At 41.7% G+C, this 18,961-nt stretch overlaps 1 protein-coding gene and 1 non-coding gene across 2 annotated transcripts in view; both read left to right on the forward strand.

The window, feature by feature from the left end:
* The window catches only part of DOCK5 (dedicator of cytokinesis 5), a 238,167-nt gene that overhangs the window by 116,754 nt on the left and 102,452 nt on the right, over positions 1-18,961 (forward strand). Inside the window, exons 9-13 of the mRNA XM_010378154.2 lie at positions 825-906; positions 2,567-2,696; positions 4,501-4,573; positions 8,708-8,850; positions 12,721-12,846. Of these exons, the coding sequence (XP_010376456.2) occupies positions 825-906; positions 2,567-2,696; positions 4,501-4,573; positions 8,708-8,850; positions 12,721-12,846 (554 nt within the window). The remainder of the gene's footprint in view (positions 1-824; positions 907-2,566; positions 2,697-4,500; positions 4,574-8,707; positions 8,851-12,720; positions 12,847-18,961) is intronic.
* LOC115899863 lies at positions 9,715-9,827 on the forward strand. Its single transcript, XR_004059450.1, has one exon. It is a non-coding gene; the product is annotated as a U5 spliceosomal RNA (small nuclear RNA).

Raw genomic sequence — 18,961 nt, forward strand, 5'->3', positions numbered from 1 at the left:
ACTACTGTTTATCAGCTAAGAAAATGAAGAATTTATTTTTGAGAAGATAGTTAAAAGTAATTGCTTACAAGTATTTCTTTAAAATATATATATATTTTAATGTCATAATGTGAATTACAGGGGATAGATTTGGAATGACTGTTATAAAATTAAATTCTTTTTTTATTTTTTATTTTTTGAGACGGAGTTTAGCTCTTGTCTTCCAGGCTGGAGTGCAATGGCACGATCTCAGCTCATTGCAACCTCCGCCTCCCAGGTCCAAGTGATTCTCCTGCCTCAGCCTCCCAAGTAGCTGGGATTACAGGCACCTGCCACCATGCCCCGCCAATTTTTGTATTTTTAGTAGAGACGGGGTTTCACCATGTTGGCCAGCCTGGTCTCGAACTCCTGACCTCAGGTGATCCACCCGCTTCGGCCTCCCAAAGTGCTGGGATTACAGGCATGAGCCACTGCGCCCCACCTAAAATTAAATTATTAATTCAGCAAAGCTGAAACTTCTATTCAAAGATTTTGAGATGGAAGGACAACCCAGACTACAGCATCCCATAAGCTCCACCGTGTCTGTGCCCATCAGGAGCAGTGGGTGTCCTGTGTCTGTGTGGGGCATGCCTTGCAGAGCCACAGCAGGGATGCTTCTCTAATGCCAGGACACCCGGTGGTGGCCATCTGTGTGGTCCCAGTTCCCAACTCAGCTCTTTTCACACTGGCCTGTTGAATTTCACTGAGCATTTCTGGCCCTTCCTCCTTCCCTTGTAAGTCTGTACTAAGGGTCACCTCAACCCCCGTTAGCCTCTCATTAAGAGTAATTTGTTTTCCTTTGCCAGTGAGAACTATCTAATTCGTTGGGGCAGTAATGGGATGCCTAAGGAAATAGAGAAGCTCAATAACCTCCAAGCAGTGTTTACTGTAAGTCCTCCCTTCTGTTTAATCATTCTCTTTGTTTATGATATGAACATATTCACATAATGAATATGTCGGAAACATACAAAATGAAAAGGTTAAAGGAAAAATCATCAGTCCCCCAGCAGGAATAACCCACCCATTTATTCAACATGTACTTCAATGCCAGGCACTGATTTAGACACTTGAGATACATCCATGAAAAATCAGGGGGAAAAAGCAGTTTTTGTCCTGATGGGTAAGACAGATAATAAACGATAATCAATCCAGGCACAGGGACCCAGGCCTGTAATTCCAGCACTTTGGGAGGCTGAGGTGGGAGGATCACTTGAGCTCAGGAGTTTGAGACCAGTCTGTGCAACATGGTAAAACCCTGTCGCTACTAAAGAATTTAAAAAAGGAAAAATGACCTCAAAGTAGAAGAGGAGTGATGCTGCCAATTCGGATATGCCAAAGAGAAGCGTGCTTCCTTTAAGTGAAAAGGTAAAACTTTATAAGTATGTATGTATAGGAAAAAACAGGACATATAGAGTTCGGTACTGTCTTTGGTTTCAGGTATCCACCGGGGGTCTCGGAGCATATTCATCACAGGCAAGGGGGGACTACTCTGTCAATGCGCCACAATACATGTAACTAGTCACCTGGAGTCTTTATTTTTCCATTAACAGAAGCCTTGCAGACCTAGAGTAGAAATGCAGGGTGGACGTTATCATTGATGGATATCTTGGAGACCTGAGTTAACTAAATTACAGGGGCTGGATTTGGAATGATTATGTTAAAAGTGATTCTTGCTTTGGTAAAGAGAGCTTGGGCAGCTGTTTCATATAACCAATTTGAGATGTGATTTATTTTTTTTCTGAAGTTGAATTGAATGAGAGATATCAGCTCATTCCCGGGTTTACTCACCCATCCTTAAGAATACAAATAATGGCCGGGCGTGGTGGCTCATGTCTGTAATCCCAGTACTTTGGGAGGCTGAGGCAGCTGGATCCCTTGAGCCCAGACATTCAAGGCCAGCTTTGATAACATAGGGAGACCTTGTCAAATAAAAAAAAAAAAAAAAAGCAGACAAGTGTAGAACGAAGAGAAATAGATATTTCATTGACACTTCTGTCATGATTCAGTATACACTGATAAGCTCTCAGTGGAGACCTCTCATAAATCAGGTGAATAATCCCATAAAGCAATGCCTGTCTTATAGTTGCCTCACGGGCTTGTTTTGAAGAGGAAATGAAATGTCACAGACTTGTGTGGATACCCAGTAAATGTCAGTGTTACACAAGTTTTTACTTCATTTGATGCTGAAATGCATCCTGTACTGAGATACATCCAAGAAGGTTATACAGTCGCAATGATGAGGGCCCTGCTTTTTCAATACCCTGCTTAAGCTGATGAACTGGAGACTTCCGACGGACCATGATCTGATTTGTAAATTTGAAGTAGGAACCGGGGAACAAAAAAGCACTTGTTTACAAGCACAAAGTCATGTTCTCTGATGCCATAATAGCTCTTGGATGGAGATGGGGAAGAAGAGAGTCATTCTGGTATTTTAGCATTGAGAAATAAGGTCTGAACAGGATTTTGTTGCAGAGGGTAAAGAGAAAAGAGACACGGGGGACAGAGTGGTCCAGCCCTACCTCCTCTTGCACTTTCTCTGCCCCTTTAGGACCTCAGCAGCATGGACCTCATCCGGCCCCGCATCAGCCTCGTGTGCCAGATTGTCCGCGTGGGCCACATGGAGCTGAAGGAAGGCAAGAAGCACACCTGTGGACTCCGAAGACCTTTTGGAGTGGCAGGTGCAAGAGAGACCCAGGGACAAATGTGAAATAGTGCAGTGCTGTGGAAAATAGCATGGCAGTTTCTCAAAAAATTAAACATGGAACTAGCAAATGATCCAGCTGCCCTGCTTCAAAACAATCAAAAGCAAGGTCTGGAGGAGATATTTGTACATCCATGTTTGTAGCAGTATTATTCACAATATGCAAAACGTGGAGGTAACCTAGGTGTCCACCAGTGCATAAATGGACAAAGAAACTGTGGTGTGTGCGCACAATGGAATATTACTCAAACAGGAAGGGAATTCTGACACATGCTACATACAGCGTAAATGAACCTTGAGGACTTTACGCTAAGTAAATAAGCCAGACACAAAAGGACAAATATTGTATGATCCCACCTATGTGAGGCACCTAGAGTAGTCAAATTCATAGAGACAGCATAGAATGGTGAGTGCCAGGGGCTGGAGAGGAGGAATGGGGAGTTAGTGTTTAATGGGTATTGAGTTTCCATTTGGGAAGATGAAAAAGTTCTAGAGATGGAAGGTGATGATGGTTGCACAATAATGTGAATACACTTAATACCACTGAACTGTATACTTTAAAATGGGCAAGATGGTACATTTTATGTTATGTGTGTTTTACCACAATTTTGAAAATAGAGAGAGGGAGGGAAGGAGGAAAGGAGGAAGAAAGGTGGGAAGAAGGCCCAGAGATAGTAAGAGATGGATCACGTTGTCATTGTCAGTATCAGACACGCAGCATTTACTGCCTGGCACTGCCCGTTTTCTTTGCATGGGCTCTGTGTCCTCACCTAGCCCATGCTCCTTTCTTTCCCCCTTAGTGCCCAACACTGTGTCTTATACACAGTAGAACCTAAGTTGTGACTATTGGAATCCTCCGTGTCTGGGTCTGCGTATTGATTTTAGTGGAATAAAATAGTTGCTGGGAAGTGGTTTGCCTGTCTAGGAAATTAACTCTTCGAAGACAATGTTGTGTTTGTTTCTAAATGCTTTCAGAGAGGCTCCTTGGCTTACATCAAACCCCAGAACCTGCCAAAAGGCCCAGCATCTTCCTCTGTAGTTTGTTCAATTGAGGAGATATATTTGGGGCCTTACATTGACATTCTGGTTGCTCATAGATCGAAAACGATCAAGGAAATGTCACAATTCTGCTCCTGGACCTTTGGTTCCAGACTTACTAAAAAGCAACCTGATGCTAAATTTCTCAAGAGTTTAGCAACTCGGGCAGGGCACGATGGCTAATCCCTGTAATCCCAGCACTTTGGGAGACTGAGGCGGGCGGATCACCTGAGGTCGGGAGTTCAAGATCAGCCTGGCCAGCATGGTGAAACCCTGTCTATACTAAAAAAATACAAAAGTTAGCCAGGTATGGTGGCATGCGCTGTAGTAGTCCCAGCTACTTGGGAGACTGAGGCAGGAGAATTGCTTGAACGGGGGAGGTGGAGGTTGCAGTGATCCAAGATTGCGCCACTGCACTCCAACCTAAGCAAAAGAGTATGACTTCCTCTTTAAAAAAAAAAGGAGAAGATTTTAGCAACTCGATCTTGTAGAGTTTTAAAAGTGGGTGGTCTGCAAAATTGATCCAGTAAAACCCAAAACCCTTCCTCAGCACCTCATGAGTCACTGTTTTGCTGGGCTGGGTATACTGGGAATCACCATTGGCAAAGAAATCTAAAAAAAAGTCCCTGCTTGGTACCTTTCTTCCTCCAGGGTTTTATGTTTGCTGATACTGTCCTTTTCCATAGTAACTTACTGAGGCATGAAGCAATTAGTTTCTTTAATGAAGTTTGTCTTTTTCCTAGTGATGGATATTACTGATATCATACATGGGAAGGTGGATGATGAAGAAAAGCAGCATTTTATTCCCTTTCAGCAGTAAGTACTTTGGCATGTGTCCCAGGTGACTTGAGACCTGGATTAGCCATTCAATTGTGTGTTAACACAGAAACAGGTGCTAGAAACCATTTTCTCAGAGAAGGAAAGATTCTAAGCTGCAAGATTGTCAGATAGGAGCTGAACAGAAGACTTTATTCAAAGTCCTTGATGTTGGACTCCCTTTGAAGAGGGTAAACTGAACTTCCCTGATTCTATAGAAAGGACCAAAGGAATATAAAAGGGCAAATATCCGTCTGCCCTGGAATGCAGAGAGTGGTGTCGTCCTTGTGTCACCAGTGCCAAAGTATATGTGCAGTCTATTGCATGAAACAGGCATCATGGAAGACACAGAATTACGTGGGCTAGCATAGGGCTTCTCAGACTACATCATGCATATGAATCAGGGGAGCTTGTTAGGCTGCAGGGGAGTTCTGCCTCTGACAAGCTCCCAGGTGATGTTGATGTAGCTGGTCTGAGGGCCACACTGTGTGAAGCGAGGGATTAGGAGATGAGAGAGTGAAGGGCTGGCCCACCCATGGGCCGGCATTCCTGCATGTCGGGGAAAAGCCATCCTGGGAGTGTGTGAAAGGATCCCTGCAGAGCTTCACTAAGGCCCTCCATATTGAGCTGCAGGAGCTGGAGCCATGGGTAGGCCATTGAGGAGCTGTTGGGAGCAGATTCAAGCCGTGTCACTCTGAAGAAGTGCAAGTGTGAACGTCGTGACCTGCTCCAGCACCTGCTCAGACAGTGGAGGCCTAGTGGAGGCCGAGAGCATTGCCGGGACCAACGCCCACCAGGGGCCATCGTGCCAGTCAGAGGGCATCATCTCGGTTCACTTGCAGCTGCCACTGCAGACAAGTAGAACAAACTGAGAATTCCACAAACCAGCCAGAATCATATATTTGAGTTAATATATCATTTGTTTACAAATGATATCACAAATTAGTGGAGAAAGATACATTATGCCAAAAAAAAAAAATGTTTTTGGAGAAAGTTAGCCATTTAAGATCCCTAAGTTAGATTGCAGTCTCACAGCTTATGCCAGTGTAAATTTTAGATGATTAAACATACAACTGTAAGAGCTAGAATCTTAAAATATTAACAGGAAAATAGAAGTTTTATATGGTAGTAATGAGAAGGAGGCCATTTTAAAGATTCAGCCAAAAAAAGAAAAATTGATAGATTTAACCACCCAAAAATTGTAAAGAACTTCTAGATACAAAAAAAAAAAAAAAAATACCATCTTTGCACCGTGGATGAGAAAGGATGAGTATTTGTAATATATAAAGAATTAATAGAAATTAACAAGGACATGGAGGGAATACACATACACACAGAGAAATGGCATTGTACATTTATTGAGGATGAGTGAAATGCAAATTGAAAAACATCAAGGTTTAGTTTTTATCTTGACCACATTTTAGTGTTGGGTAGATATAAAGAGACATACATTACTTATAGGAATATAAATTGTTACAATGCATTAAAAGCTTTAAAATTTAGGTATTTCAAAAAATGTATTCCATGATTAACAGTGATTATTTCTGTTGATGTAACTCTTGGTGATTTTGCCTCTGTTTTTGTTTTCCTGTTGTCTTTTTTAATATAAAAAATATGTATTATATGTAATATATAAAATATAAAAATTTTAATCTTTCAATGTTAAGTCCACACCTTTGGACCAGTTTCTAAACATAATAGTGCAAATAGCTCATGCTAAGTAATACTTGTCTCTTTTATCCAGAGACTGCTAGGAATTATTTTTAAAATACGACTGTTGCACTCCATCCTGGGTGACAGAATCATACCCTGTCTCAGATAAAATAAAATATAAAGTAAAAATAGATAAAATAATTAAAAAATCAAATGCACTTACCTTGTATGCTACCACCTATATATTGACCTTCCAAGAGGAGACAAATATTTTATGTAGCACAGTGCTAAAGTTTGTGATAACTGTCATCTCCATGAGTACTGCTCTTGTTCTGTGTATAATATAAAACACTGTATGCACACACCTATATAAATATGTATTGTATAATATATAAATATGTTCAAGTATATTTAATAAATATGTTGAATTTCATACAATGTTAATTTGTTAATTACATTATAGATATGTTAAATACAATCATGCATCACTTAATGGCAAGGATACATTCTGAGAAACATGTCGCTAGGCTCTCTTGTCATTGTCTAGACACCACAGAGTGCACTTACACACACCTGGAATGTATGGACTACTACACACCTAGGCTGTATGGTATAGCCTATTGCTCTTAGACTGTAAACCTGTCCAGCATGCTACTGTACTGAATACTGCAGGCAATTGTAACACAGTGCTATTTGTGTCTTTAAACATATTTAAACATAGAAAAGGTAATGAGTTGTGCTGAGATGTTAAAACAGCTATAACATCACTAGGCAATAGGAATGTTTCAGCTCCATTAATAATCTTTTTTTTTGAGATGGAGATTTGCTCTTGTTGGCCAGGCTGGAGTGCAGTGGCATGATCTCCGCTCACTGCAACCTCACCTCCTGGGTTCAAGCATTCTCCTGTCTCAGCCTCCTGAGTAGCTGAGATTACAGGGGCATGCCATTACACCTGGCTAATTTTTCTATTTTTAGTAGAGACGGGGTTTCACCATGTTGGTCAGGCTCATGTCGAACTCCTGACCTCAGGTGATCCACCCGCCTTGGCCTCCCAAAGTGCTGGGATTACAGGTGTGAGCCATCATGCCTGGCCAGCTCCCTTATAGTCTTATGGGACCATGTCATCTATGCAGTCTGTTATTAACTGAAACATTGTTAGGCATATGACTGTATATTGAATAAATATAAATATACATATAATACTTAATAGATATAAATGCTGTATCATATATATTATAGTACTATGAATGTGTTACATTTGTATTTAAGATTATATGTACATAATAGGGGTGGCCTTCATGGATATGAAAGGTGTCTGAAACAGCCATCTGTATATTTGCTGGTGGTGATGTGCCCCCTGCTTAATTTCTGAACCAGCTTTCCTCCAGCAACCATATCACAATACTTAGACCTGAGATTGTCCCCACTGCATAATCCACACTTTGAGTCCCTGACGAACCCTGCCTTAATTTGATTACTGCTCACTGTGCAGCCAACAGCCACAGTGAAGTGTTTACGATGTAGACTGCAGCCTCTGGCATTGAATGCCTAAGACTTATGGCAAGCGCTGCCATAACCTACTTCAAAAACTTTACAATGTTTTCCAGTAGGAGAGTGTGGTATGTGTATTCTGCAAGTCCATTTAGAGGGAGTCATTTGTAAAAAACAGGAACTCAGGACTATAGCAATCCCATTTGCCAGTCACATATTGCAGTGTGTTTTATTGTCAGGGTGCAGGGAACCCTGTGGAGAAAACTGGCCTACATGCAGCGGACAGAGGAGACAGGAGACGACTGTACTGCCCACTGAGGTGCAGTTGCTGATCGTGCTTCTGCCTTCGGTAGAATGGGGGCTGTGTTTGGTTCTTTGATCGCCCTTTACGAGCCACAGCCTGATAAGGTCACTCAAGTGGAACTTGTTTGGCAGCACCCATGCCAAGATCTAGCTTGTCATCACATAGAAATCTGAGAACATCTGCCAGACACCAGGCATATACACTGTGCTCGTACATAGGGGGTTGACACTAGACAGAAGCCTTAACAGGCATGCGATCCCAGCCCATCTCTTACAGATGGAGAAACTGAGGCCCAAAGGGAGCCTCTTGCAGAGCTCACTATCAAGTAGAAGTAGAGCTAGGGGCTCCTGCCCCTTCTGTGGGTGCTCTGTCTTCAATTCTACTGCAGTAGCCTCTTCTGCCTCTGACAGAGCATGGAGCATTGCCTCTGATTTTAGTTGCTAACCTTTTGTCACCAGTTTTGTGTACTCTTGGGGTTTTTTCCTCTCTCTTTGCCTCAAGTCATTTCCAAGGTGAATTTAGTGCTTAAGATACACACAAAATGGAAAACTACGGAAAGATAGAAGAGGGGTATTTAGTGTTGATATTTCCAAATTATTCCCATACGACTCACCATTATCTGAGGTTGTGCTGCAGAGACTTCCTTTCTCCCCCTCCCACCTTACCTCTTATTTCTGTTTTCCAAGAATTGCGATGGAAACCTACATCCGCCAGAGGCAGCTCATCATGTCACCTTTGATAACATCACACGTGACTGGGGAGAATGAGCCACTTACTTCAGTCTTGAATAAAGTGATTGCAGCAAAGGAAGTGAATCACAAAGGGCAAGGTACAGTCCGGTGCCAGAGCTGGGAGGGACTCTGCTGAGGGTTGGGGACATTCACAGCTGGGTCCTTGGATTCCTGCCCTTTATTATCTTTCTCTGATACAAAACAGCCTCTGCTGGAGACCTCAGGCTTCCTACCATAGGCTTTTAAGACTGAATTGCATTGAGATGCACCCAACAATGATTTGATCACAGTTGTGTTTTGTAAATTCTGTGGAACAAATTTTTATCCCATGAGTCTTTAGTCTTTATTCATTTCTTTCTTTATTTTTTGAGACGGTCTCATGTTGTCACCCAGGCTGGAGTGCAGTTGCGTGGTCTTGGCTCACTGCAGTCTCCACTTCCTGGGCTCAGGCAATCCTCCTACCTCAGCCTTTCAAGTAGCTGGGACTACAGGCGTGCACCACCATGCTCAGCTAATTTTTAAATTTTTTGTAGAGATGGGATCTTACTATATTGCCCAGGCTGGTCTCAACTTCTGGCCTCAAGTGATCCTCCCACCTTGGCCTCCCAAATCCCTGGAACTGTAGGCATGAGCCACCGCTCCTGGCCTCCACATTTTTGTCTACCCTTCATTCCCAATGCCGACCCTAGATAATAATCATGCTCTATTCTGAATAAGTTTATCCCATCACATTTTTTAAAACTGAGAGGAAGGAAATCAAAGTAGTACAGATGAATATGTATTAATATAAAATAATGTAAAAGTTTTAGTTTTCAGTATCTCCATATCATGCTCTGTTGATAAGAGTTTTAACTAAGAGAAGTTCTGCTTATTGAAACTGCATTTTGAATCAAATAAGGAAAAGCAGTTTTAAGACTCAAATACCAAGGTGATGACCGTATTTGTAAAATTTCAAACATTGAATACTTTGATTTTCCTTAATATTTTATAAATCTTTCACCTTTTACTAAAGATTCCATGGAGAGGAACCCCTCTGAGCTTTAACCAACTTTTTAAGACCTTGTGTTTGCAGAGCTTATGAAATTAGTTTAAAAAAATGAGGCAGCATTGTTGTCTGGGGTAATACCCAAGGGTTTGTTGTCCCATGCCCAGAAAATTAAGGACATGGACACACACGAAGATTGAGTTTAGGAGTGGAGGTTTAATAGGCAAAAGAAAGAGAAAGGAGAATAGCTCTCTGTCTCTCGTGAGAGATAGGGGCTCCCAGATTTTATAGGCAGGCTTGAGGAGGTGGTGTCTGATTTCTGTAGGGCCTACAGATTGGTTAGACCAGGTGTGACATTTACATAGCATGCAGGGAAGACTGGTCACTCCATTCTAATCTTATGCAAATGGGCTTTCCACCTGGCTGGCGCCATGTCGTCTGCTTCTTACTGTACACATGGCTGGCAAAGAGAAGGGACGATGGAGCTGCCATGTTGGACATGCCTAGCTCCAGGTAGCCCTTTCCTGTTGGCACAACTGCTCGCATTCACCCATGTGAGCTTCCAGCTTGCTTGTCTGTGTCTGCAGCTCAATTTTACAGGCTAATCTTTGTTGGAAAAGAAAATGATTTGGGGGCTGATTTTCATTAAAAGGAAAACCTTCCTAAGGATTTCCTTACCCTCACTATCTGTCTAAATAATTTCTTAACTCCTATATCAAAAATATGTAGAGACTGGCCCGGGGGTGGCTCACGCCTGTAGTCCCAGCACTTTGGGAGGCCGAGGTGGGCGGATCACAAGATCAGGAATTGGAGACCCTCCTGAACAAGATGGTGAAACCTTGTCTCTACTAAAGATACAAAAATTAGCTGGGCATGGTGACATGGCTGTAATCCCAGCTACTCAGGAGGCTGAGGCAGGAGAATTGCTTGAACCACGAAGTCAGAGATTGCAATGAGCCGAGATTTTGCCACTACTCTCCAGTATGGCGACAGAGCGCGACTCCATCTCAAAAAAAAAAAAGTAGAGATTGAATTAGTCTGTACATGTCAAAAATACAGAGACTGAATGACTTTTTTTTCACTATCCTGTAACTGTCTTCCAAAATGGAAGCAATCAGAAAACACAGTATTTTCATAATATTTAGTTTCTTATGTACTTGCAATTATCATGCATAGGAAAGACATGCAAGGAATCGATAAAGAATCTGAAAACAAATAACTAAATATATTTTTGTTTTTATTTTTGTTTTTGTTTTTTTGAGATGGAGTCTCACTCTGTCGCCCAGGCTGGAGTGCAATGGTGCAATCCCGGCTCACTGCAACTTCCGCTGCCTGGGTTCCAGTGATTCTCCAGACTCAGCCTCCCAAGTAGCTGGGATTACAGACACCTGTTATCACACCTGGCTAATTTTTCTATTTTTAGTAGAGACAGGCTTTTACTATGTTAGCCAGGCTGGTCTCAAACTCCTGAACTCAAGTGATCCTCCCACCTCGGTCTCCCAAAGTGCTGGGATTATGGGTGTGAACCACCGTGCCTGGCCCTATTTCTGTTTTTTTAGAGCTCTTGACTAAGTATAATTTCAGCTGGAGTGGAAAACCCTATACTAAACAGATTACCATGTATGTGTAATTTTTTTTTTTTAACAAAACTGAAAAAAAGTCATTTCCATTCTTGCTACCTAACAGCAAAACAAGCACTTTTCATTGTTTTCTTTCTTTTTTTCCCCAAATACCATACTTCATGCCAAACAAGCACTTTCCAAATGTTTTTATGCTCTTCACAAATACTTTTTGTGGCTGCATAATATTCCAGCATTTAGACTTAAGAAAAGGGAATCCCCTAGATAAACACTTAAGTGCTTTCTAATTTGTCATTATTACAAATATAAAAACCCCTACTCTGACTCTCTTTATATATGAAGTCTTTTCCATGTTTAAGATTGTCTCCCCAAGAAAATTCCCAGAAGTTGGATTTCTAGGTCACATGCTGGGAACAAGCCTACACCTGGAGATACAAATATTGCCAAATCACTTGCCATAGATTTCTACCATGTGTGAGTGTTTATCTTATTGCACTCTTGGTTATATTGCAAACTGATATTTAAAAATCATTAGGGTTGGGTGTGATGTCTCACGCCTGTAATCCCAGCACTTTGGGAGGCTGAGGCAGGTGGATTACTTGAGGTTAGGAGTTCGAGACCAGCCTGACTAACATAGTGAAACCCCATCTCTACTAAAAAAAAAAAAAAAACAATAATTAGCCAGTGTGTTGGTGCACACCTGTAATCCCAGCTACTGGGGAGGCTAAGGCATGAGAATTGCTTGAACTCAGGAGTCAGAAATTGCAGCGAGCTGAGATGATGCCACCGCATTCTGCCTGGGCAACAAAGTGAGACTGTCTCAAACAAAGAAAAAAAAGAAAAATGGTTTGTTCTCAGAGGTTTAATAACTATACACTTCTTTTTCCTTTTAACATTCTGCCTTCTTTTTCTATGTAATTCATTATTGGGAATTTATTTTAATGAAAATACAAGATGAGAAAGTAAATTTTCTTAAGTAGCAAGAAAATAATCCCAGCATATTCATGTAATTATTGGATTTTTAAATGATTTGTTATGCCTCTTTTGCCATATATTAAATTGCTATATACTATAGTATTTCGTTGTTTCATGTATATGCCTTTTTTTACCACTAGTATCACAGATCATTGTAGCTTTACCATATATTCTGGTATCTGATAGGGCCTATCTTTACCCTTTTTTTCCCCCAAAGTTAGCATCTGTTCACGACTCTGTCAAATTCTCAAAGAGGTCATGTTGTGATTTTAATGGAAGTGTCATTAAAATTATAGGTCAACTGGGGGAGAATTTACATCTTTATAGTAAAATTGTGACTATACAATTTAAATGTTCTTCTCAACAGGTATGCATGTGTTATACAGATCATACAAAGAACTAAAAATTTATCTTTTATTTGTTTAAAGGACTTTGGGTATCCTTGAAGCTCTTGCCAGGTGACCTCACACAGGTTCAGAAGAATTTTTCACACTTGGTTGATAGATCAACAGCAATAGCCCGGAAGATGGGCTTTCCTGAAATCATACTGCCAGGTAAGCACTTTGCATAGCTCACCTGTTTGCTTCCTCCTGTGCAGCGATTGTTTCTTATTGGACGGTGGAGGCAACTTGGATCCAGAAGACTTGGTTATTTACATTCATTGGTCCTGAGGCAACTGAGACACAAACAGAGACACCTGCAGTACTTAAGAAGCTACCCAGTGTGCAAGCCCAAGATAATGCTTTTAAACATAACTCAAATTTTCTTACTCTCTCTTTTACACAGACTCTCTCAGATAGCACAGGGTGCTCCGTTCAGGAGACTAATTGGCCTCATTTGAGTGTCCCTTTCTCGTTATGACGTCCCCAGCACGTGGGCGCCTTGCTCTCTATTCTCTGCAGCTCCAAAAGTGCTCTGGCTCTCCCTGTTCTTGTTGTGACGAGAATAGTCAGCATTTTCCTGTTTCATCTTCTTTCTAGTGATCTGCATATGTGTGTGTTCTCTCGATTTGCTGACTTCACCCATTTAATTTTAATCTCCATACGAAGAAAAGGGAATCAGTCCCTCAAATTTTATACATGTTGCTATAAACTAACTGATATTAATAGAAATTCTAGAAAAACAACCATGCCATGTTAGAAAAATTCTAGAAAACCAACTTATCTGTTGCACAAAAATCCAGGTTATTTTAGGCCAGGCATGGTGGCTCATGTCTGTAATCCCAGCACTTTGGGAGGCCGAGGCAGGCAGATCACTTGAGGTCAGGACTTCCAGTCCAGCCTGGCCAACATGGTGAAACCCTGTCTCTATCAAAAATACAAAAATTAGCTGGGCACGGTGGTAGGCGCCTGTAGTCCCAGCTACTCAGGAGGCTGAGGCATGAGAATCGCTTGAGCCCGAGAGGCAGAGGTTGCAGTGAGCTATGACTGCGCCACTGCACTCCAGCCTGGGTGACAGAGCAAGACTCTGTCTCAAAAATAAATAAATAAATAAATAAGGTATTTTAAAGTAATACAAGATCTTATTTCTCCTTGGAGAAATTAAGGGGCAGTGATAACTTATTGCTGCCCACACTGTCTACGTGTGGTGAGTCTTAAATGAATATTTGTGGAATGAATGAATAAAAAAGTAATAAAATGGAGATCACTCTTTTTTTCTTTTTCTCATAAAAGAAGATAGTTTTTTACTTATTTGGCCATTCCATAGCCATTTTACCCTGATATACATTGATCAACATTCTGGGAAAATGTTTTGTCTTCTTGTTAAAGAAAAAAAAAAATTAGTAGTAATATTCTCTACCTTAAGGTGGTTTTACTGCTACAATGAGACACAAATCTGAAAACATAAAGTAGTAGAGTTTATTCTTTGATCAGGGTGACAGCAGGGTTGGCTTGTCCTGAGGCCTTTGAATAAGGTGAGTTTACCTTTGAAATCTGGCTTGTAAAATAACATTAAGTTTGTTGTTGTTGTTGTTTAAGTCAATAGGATTGGTTCATAGAATGCCAAGGGCTACATTGGTTTTAAAATTCATCTAGAATATGGCCAAGCGAGATGGCTCACATCTGTAATCCCGCACTTTGGGAGGCTGAGGTGGGCGGATCACTTGAGGTCAGGAGTTCAAGACCAGCCTGGCCAACATGGTAAAACCCCATCTCTATTCCAAATACAAAAATTAGCTGGGAGAGTTGACGTGCACCTGTAATCCCAGTTACTCGGGAGGCTGAGGCAGGAGAATTGCTTGAACCCAGGAGGTGGTGGTTGCAGTGAGCTGAGATTGCACCACTGCACTCCAGGGTGACACGGCAAGACTCTGTCTCAAAAAAAAAAAAAAAAAAAGCTGCGAGTGGTGGTGCGTGCCTGTAATCCCAGCTACTTGGAAAGCTGAAGTGGGAGGATCACTTGAACTCGAGAGACAGAGTTTGTAGTGAGGTTAGATTGTGCCACTGGACTCCAGCCTGGGCAATAGAGTAAGGCTCTGTCTCAAGAAAGAAAGACAAAAAAAAATCATCTAGAGGGGTGGTTCCAAGATGGCTGAATAGGAACAGCTCCAGTCTACAGCTCCCATTGTGAGCGACACAGAAGACGGGTGATTTCCGCATTTCCAGCTGAGGTACCAGGTTCATCTCACTGGGGCATGTTGGACAGTGGGTGCAGGACAGTGGGTGCAGCCCACCAAGCATGAGCTGAAGCAGGGTGAGGCATCGCCTCACACGGGAAGCTCCAGGGGTCAGGGAATCCCCTTTCCTAGCCAAACAAAGCAGTGACAGACGGCACCTGGAAAATCAGGTCATTCCCACCCTAATACTGTGCTTTTCCAATGGTCTTAGCAAACAGCACACCAGGAGATTATATCCCACGCCTGGCTCAGAGGGTTCCACGCCCATGGAGCCTCGCTCATTGCTAGCACAGCAGTCTGAGATCGAACTGCAAGCTGGCAGCGAGACTGGGGGAGGGGTGCCTGCCATTGCTGAGGCTTGAGTAGGTAAACAAAGCTGCCAGGAAGCTCCAACTGGGTGGAGCCCACCTCAGCTCAAGGAGGCCTGCCTGCCTCTGTAGACTCCACCTCTGGGGGCAGGGCATAGCCGAACAAAAGGCAGCAGACACTTCTGCAGACTTAAATGTCCCTGTCTGACAGCTTTGAAGAGAGTAGTGGTTCTCCCAGCACAGAGCTTGAGATCTGAGAATGGACAGACTGCCTCCTCAAATGGGTCCCTGACCCTCAAATAGCCTAACTGGGAGACATCCCCCAATAGGGGCCGACTAACACATCACACAGCCAGGTACCCCTCTGACACGAAACTTCCAGAGGAATGATCAGGCAGCCACATTTTCTGTTCAGCAATATTCGCTGTTCTGCAGCCTCCACTGCTGATTCCCAGGCAAACAGGGTCTGGAGTGGACCTCCAGCAAACTCCAGCAGACCTGCAGCTGACCATCCTGACTGTCAGAATGAAAACTAACAAGCAGAAAGAACATCCACACCAAAACCCCATCTGTACGTCACCATCATCAAAGACCAAAGGTAGATAAAACCACAAAGATGGGGAAAAAACAGCAGAAAAACTGAAAATTCTAAAAATCAGAGTGCCTCTCCTCCTCCAAAGGAACACATCTCCTCGCCAGCAATGGAGCAAAGCTGGACAGAGAATGACTTTGACAAGTTGAGAGAAGAAGGCTTCAGACGATCAAACTTCTCCAAGCTAAAGGAGGAAGTTCAAACCCATAGCAATTAAGTTAAAAACCTTGAAAAAAGATTAGACAAATGGCTAACTAGAATAACCAATGCAGAGAAGTCCTTAAAGGATCTGATGGAGCTGAAAACCATGGCATGAGAACTACATGACGAATGCACAAGCTTCAGTAGCCAATTCGATCAGCTGGAAGAAAGGGTATCAGAGATGGAAGATCAAATGAATGAAATGAAGCGAGAAGAGAAGTTTAGAGAAAAAAGAATAAAAAGAAACGAACAAAGCCTCCAAGAAATATGAGACCATGTGAAAAGACCAAATCTACATCTGATTGGTGTACCTGAAAGTGAAGGGGAGAATGGAACCCAGTTGGAAAACACTCTGCAGGATATTATCCAGGAGAACTTCCCCAACCTAGCAAGGCAGGCCAACATTCAAATTCAGGAAATACAGAGAACACCACAAGGATACTCCTCGAGAAGAGCAACTCCAAGACACATAATTGTCAAATTCACCAAGGTTGAAATGAAGGAAAAAAGGTTAAGGGCAGTCAGACAGAAAGGTCGGATTACCCACAAAGAGAAGCCCATCAGACTAACAGCAGATCACTCGGTAGAAACTCTACAAGCCAGAAGAGAGTGGGGACCAGTATTCAACATTCTTAAAGAAAAGAATTTTCAACCCGGAATTTCATATCTAGCCAAACTAAGCTTCATAAGTGAAGGAGAAATAAAATCCTTTACAGACAAGCAAATGCTGAGAGATTTTGTCACCACCAGGCCTGCCCTACAAGAGCTCCTGAAGGAAGCACTAAACATGGAAAGGAACAAATGGTACCAGCCACTGCAAAAACATGCCAAGTTGTAAAGACCATCAATGCTAGGAAGAAACTGCATCAACTAACGAGCAAAATAACCAGCTAACATCATAACGACAGGATCAGATTCACACATAACAATATTAACCTTAAATGTAAATGGGATTAATGATCCAATTAAAAGACACAGACTGGCAAATTGGATAAAGAGTCAAGACCCATTAGTTTGCTGTATTCAGGAGACCCATCTCACATGCAGAGACACACATAGGCTCAAAATAAAGGGATGGAAGAAGATCTACCAAGCAAATGGAAAACAAAAAAAGGCAGGGGTTGCAATCCTAGTCTCTGATAAAACAGACTTTAAACCAACAAAGCTCAAAAGGGACAAAGAAGGCCATTACATAATGGTAAAGGGATCAATTCAACAAGAAGAGCTAGCTATCCTAAATATACTTGCACCCAATACAGGAGCACCCCGATTCATACAGCAAGTCCTTAGAGACCTACAAAGGGACTTAGACTCCCATACAATAATAATGGGAGACTTCAACACCTCACTGTCAACATTAGACAAATCAATGAGACAGAAAGTTAACAAGGATATCCAGGAATTGAACTCAGCTCTGCACCAAGCAGATCTAATAGACATCTACAGAACTCTCCACCCCAAATCAACAGAATATACATTCTTCTCAGCACCATGTCACACTTATTCCAAAATTGACCACATGGTTGGAAGTAAAGCACTCCTCAGCAAATGTAAAAGAACAGAAATTATAACAAACTGTCTCTCTGACCACAGTGCATTCGAACCAGAACTCAGAATTAAGAAACTCACTCAAAACCGCTCAACTACATGGAAACTGAACAACCTGCTTCTGTATGACTACTGGGTAAATAATGAAATGAAGGCAGAAATAAAGATGTTCTTTGAAAAAAACAAATCATGAGTGAACTCCCATTCACAATTGCTTCAAAGAGAATAAAATACCTAGGAATCCAACTTACAAGGGATATGAAGGACCTCTTCAAGGAGAGCTACAAACCACTGATAAAATAAAACGAAATAAAAGAGGATACAAACAAATGGAAGAACATTCCATGCCCATGGGTAGGAAGAAACAATATAGTGAAAATGGCCATACTGCCCAAGGTAATTTATAGATTCAATACCATCCCCATCAAGCTACCAATGACTTCACATAATTGGAAAAAACTACTTTAAAGTCCATGTGGAACCAGAAAAGAGCCTGCATTGCCAAGTCAATCCTAAGGCAAAGGAACAAAGTTGGAGGCATAATGCTACCTGACTTGAAACTATACTGCAAGGCTACAGTAACCAAAACAGCATGGTACTGATACCAAAACAGAGATATAGAGCATTGGAACAGAACAGAGGCCTCAGAAATAACACCACACATCTACAACCATCTGATCTTTGACAAACCTGACGAAAACAAGAAGTGGGAAAAGGATTCCCTATTTAATAAATGGTGCTTGGAAAACTGGCTAGCCATATGTAGAAAGCTAAAACTGGATCCCTTCCTTATACCTTATACAAAAATTAATTCAAGATAGATTAAAGACTTAAATGTTAGACCTAAAACCATAAAAACCCTAGAAGAAAACCTAGGCAATACCATTCAGGACATAGGCATGGGCAAGGACTTCATGTCTAAAACACCAAAGCAATGGTAACAAAAGCCACAGTTGACAAACGGGATCTAATTAAACTAAAAAGCTTCTGCACAGCAAAAGAAACTGCTATCAGAGTGAACAGGCAACCTACAGAATGGTAGAAAATTTTTGCAATCTATTCTAATCTGACAAAGGGCTAATATCCAGAATCTACAAGGAGCACAAACAAGTTTACAAGAAAAAAACAACCCCATCAACAAGTGGGTGAAGGATATGAACAGACACTTCTCAAAAGAAGACAAATATGCAGCCAATAGACACATGAAAAAATGCTCATCATCACTGGCCATCAGAGAAATGCAAATCAAAACCACAATGAGATACCATCTCATACCAGTTAGAATGGTGATCATTAAAATGTCAGGAAACAACAGGTGCTGAAGAGGATGTGGAGAAATAGGAACACCTTTACACTGTTGGAGGGACTGTAAACTAGTTCAACCATTGTGGAAGACAGTGTGT

This window comes from Rhinopithecus roxellana, chromosome 9 (genome assembly GCF_007565055.1).
Source record: "Rhinopithecus roxellana isolate Shanxi Qingling chromosome 9, ASM756505v1, whole genome shotgun sequence".
Classification (NCBI taxonomy): Eukaryota; Metazoa; Chordata; class Mammalia; order Primates; family Cercopithecidae; genus Rhinopithecus; species Rhinopithecus roxellana.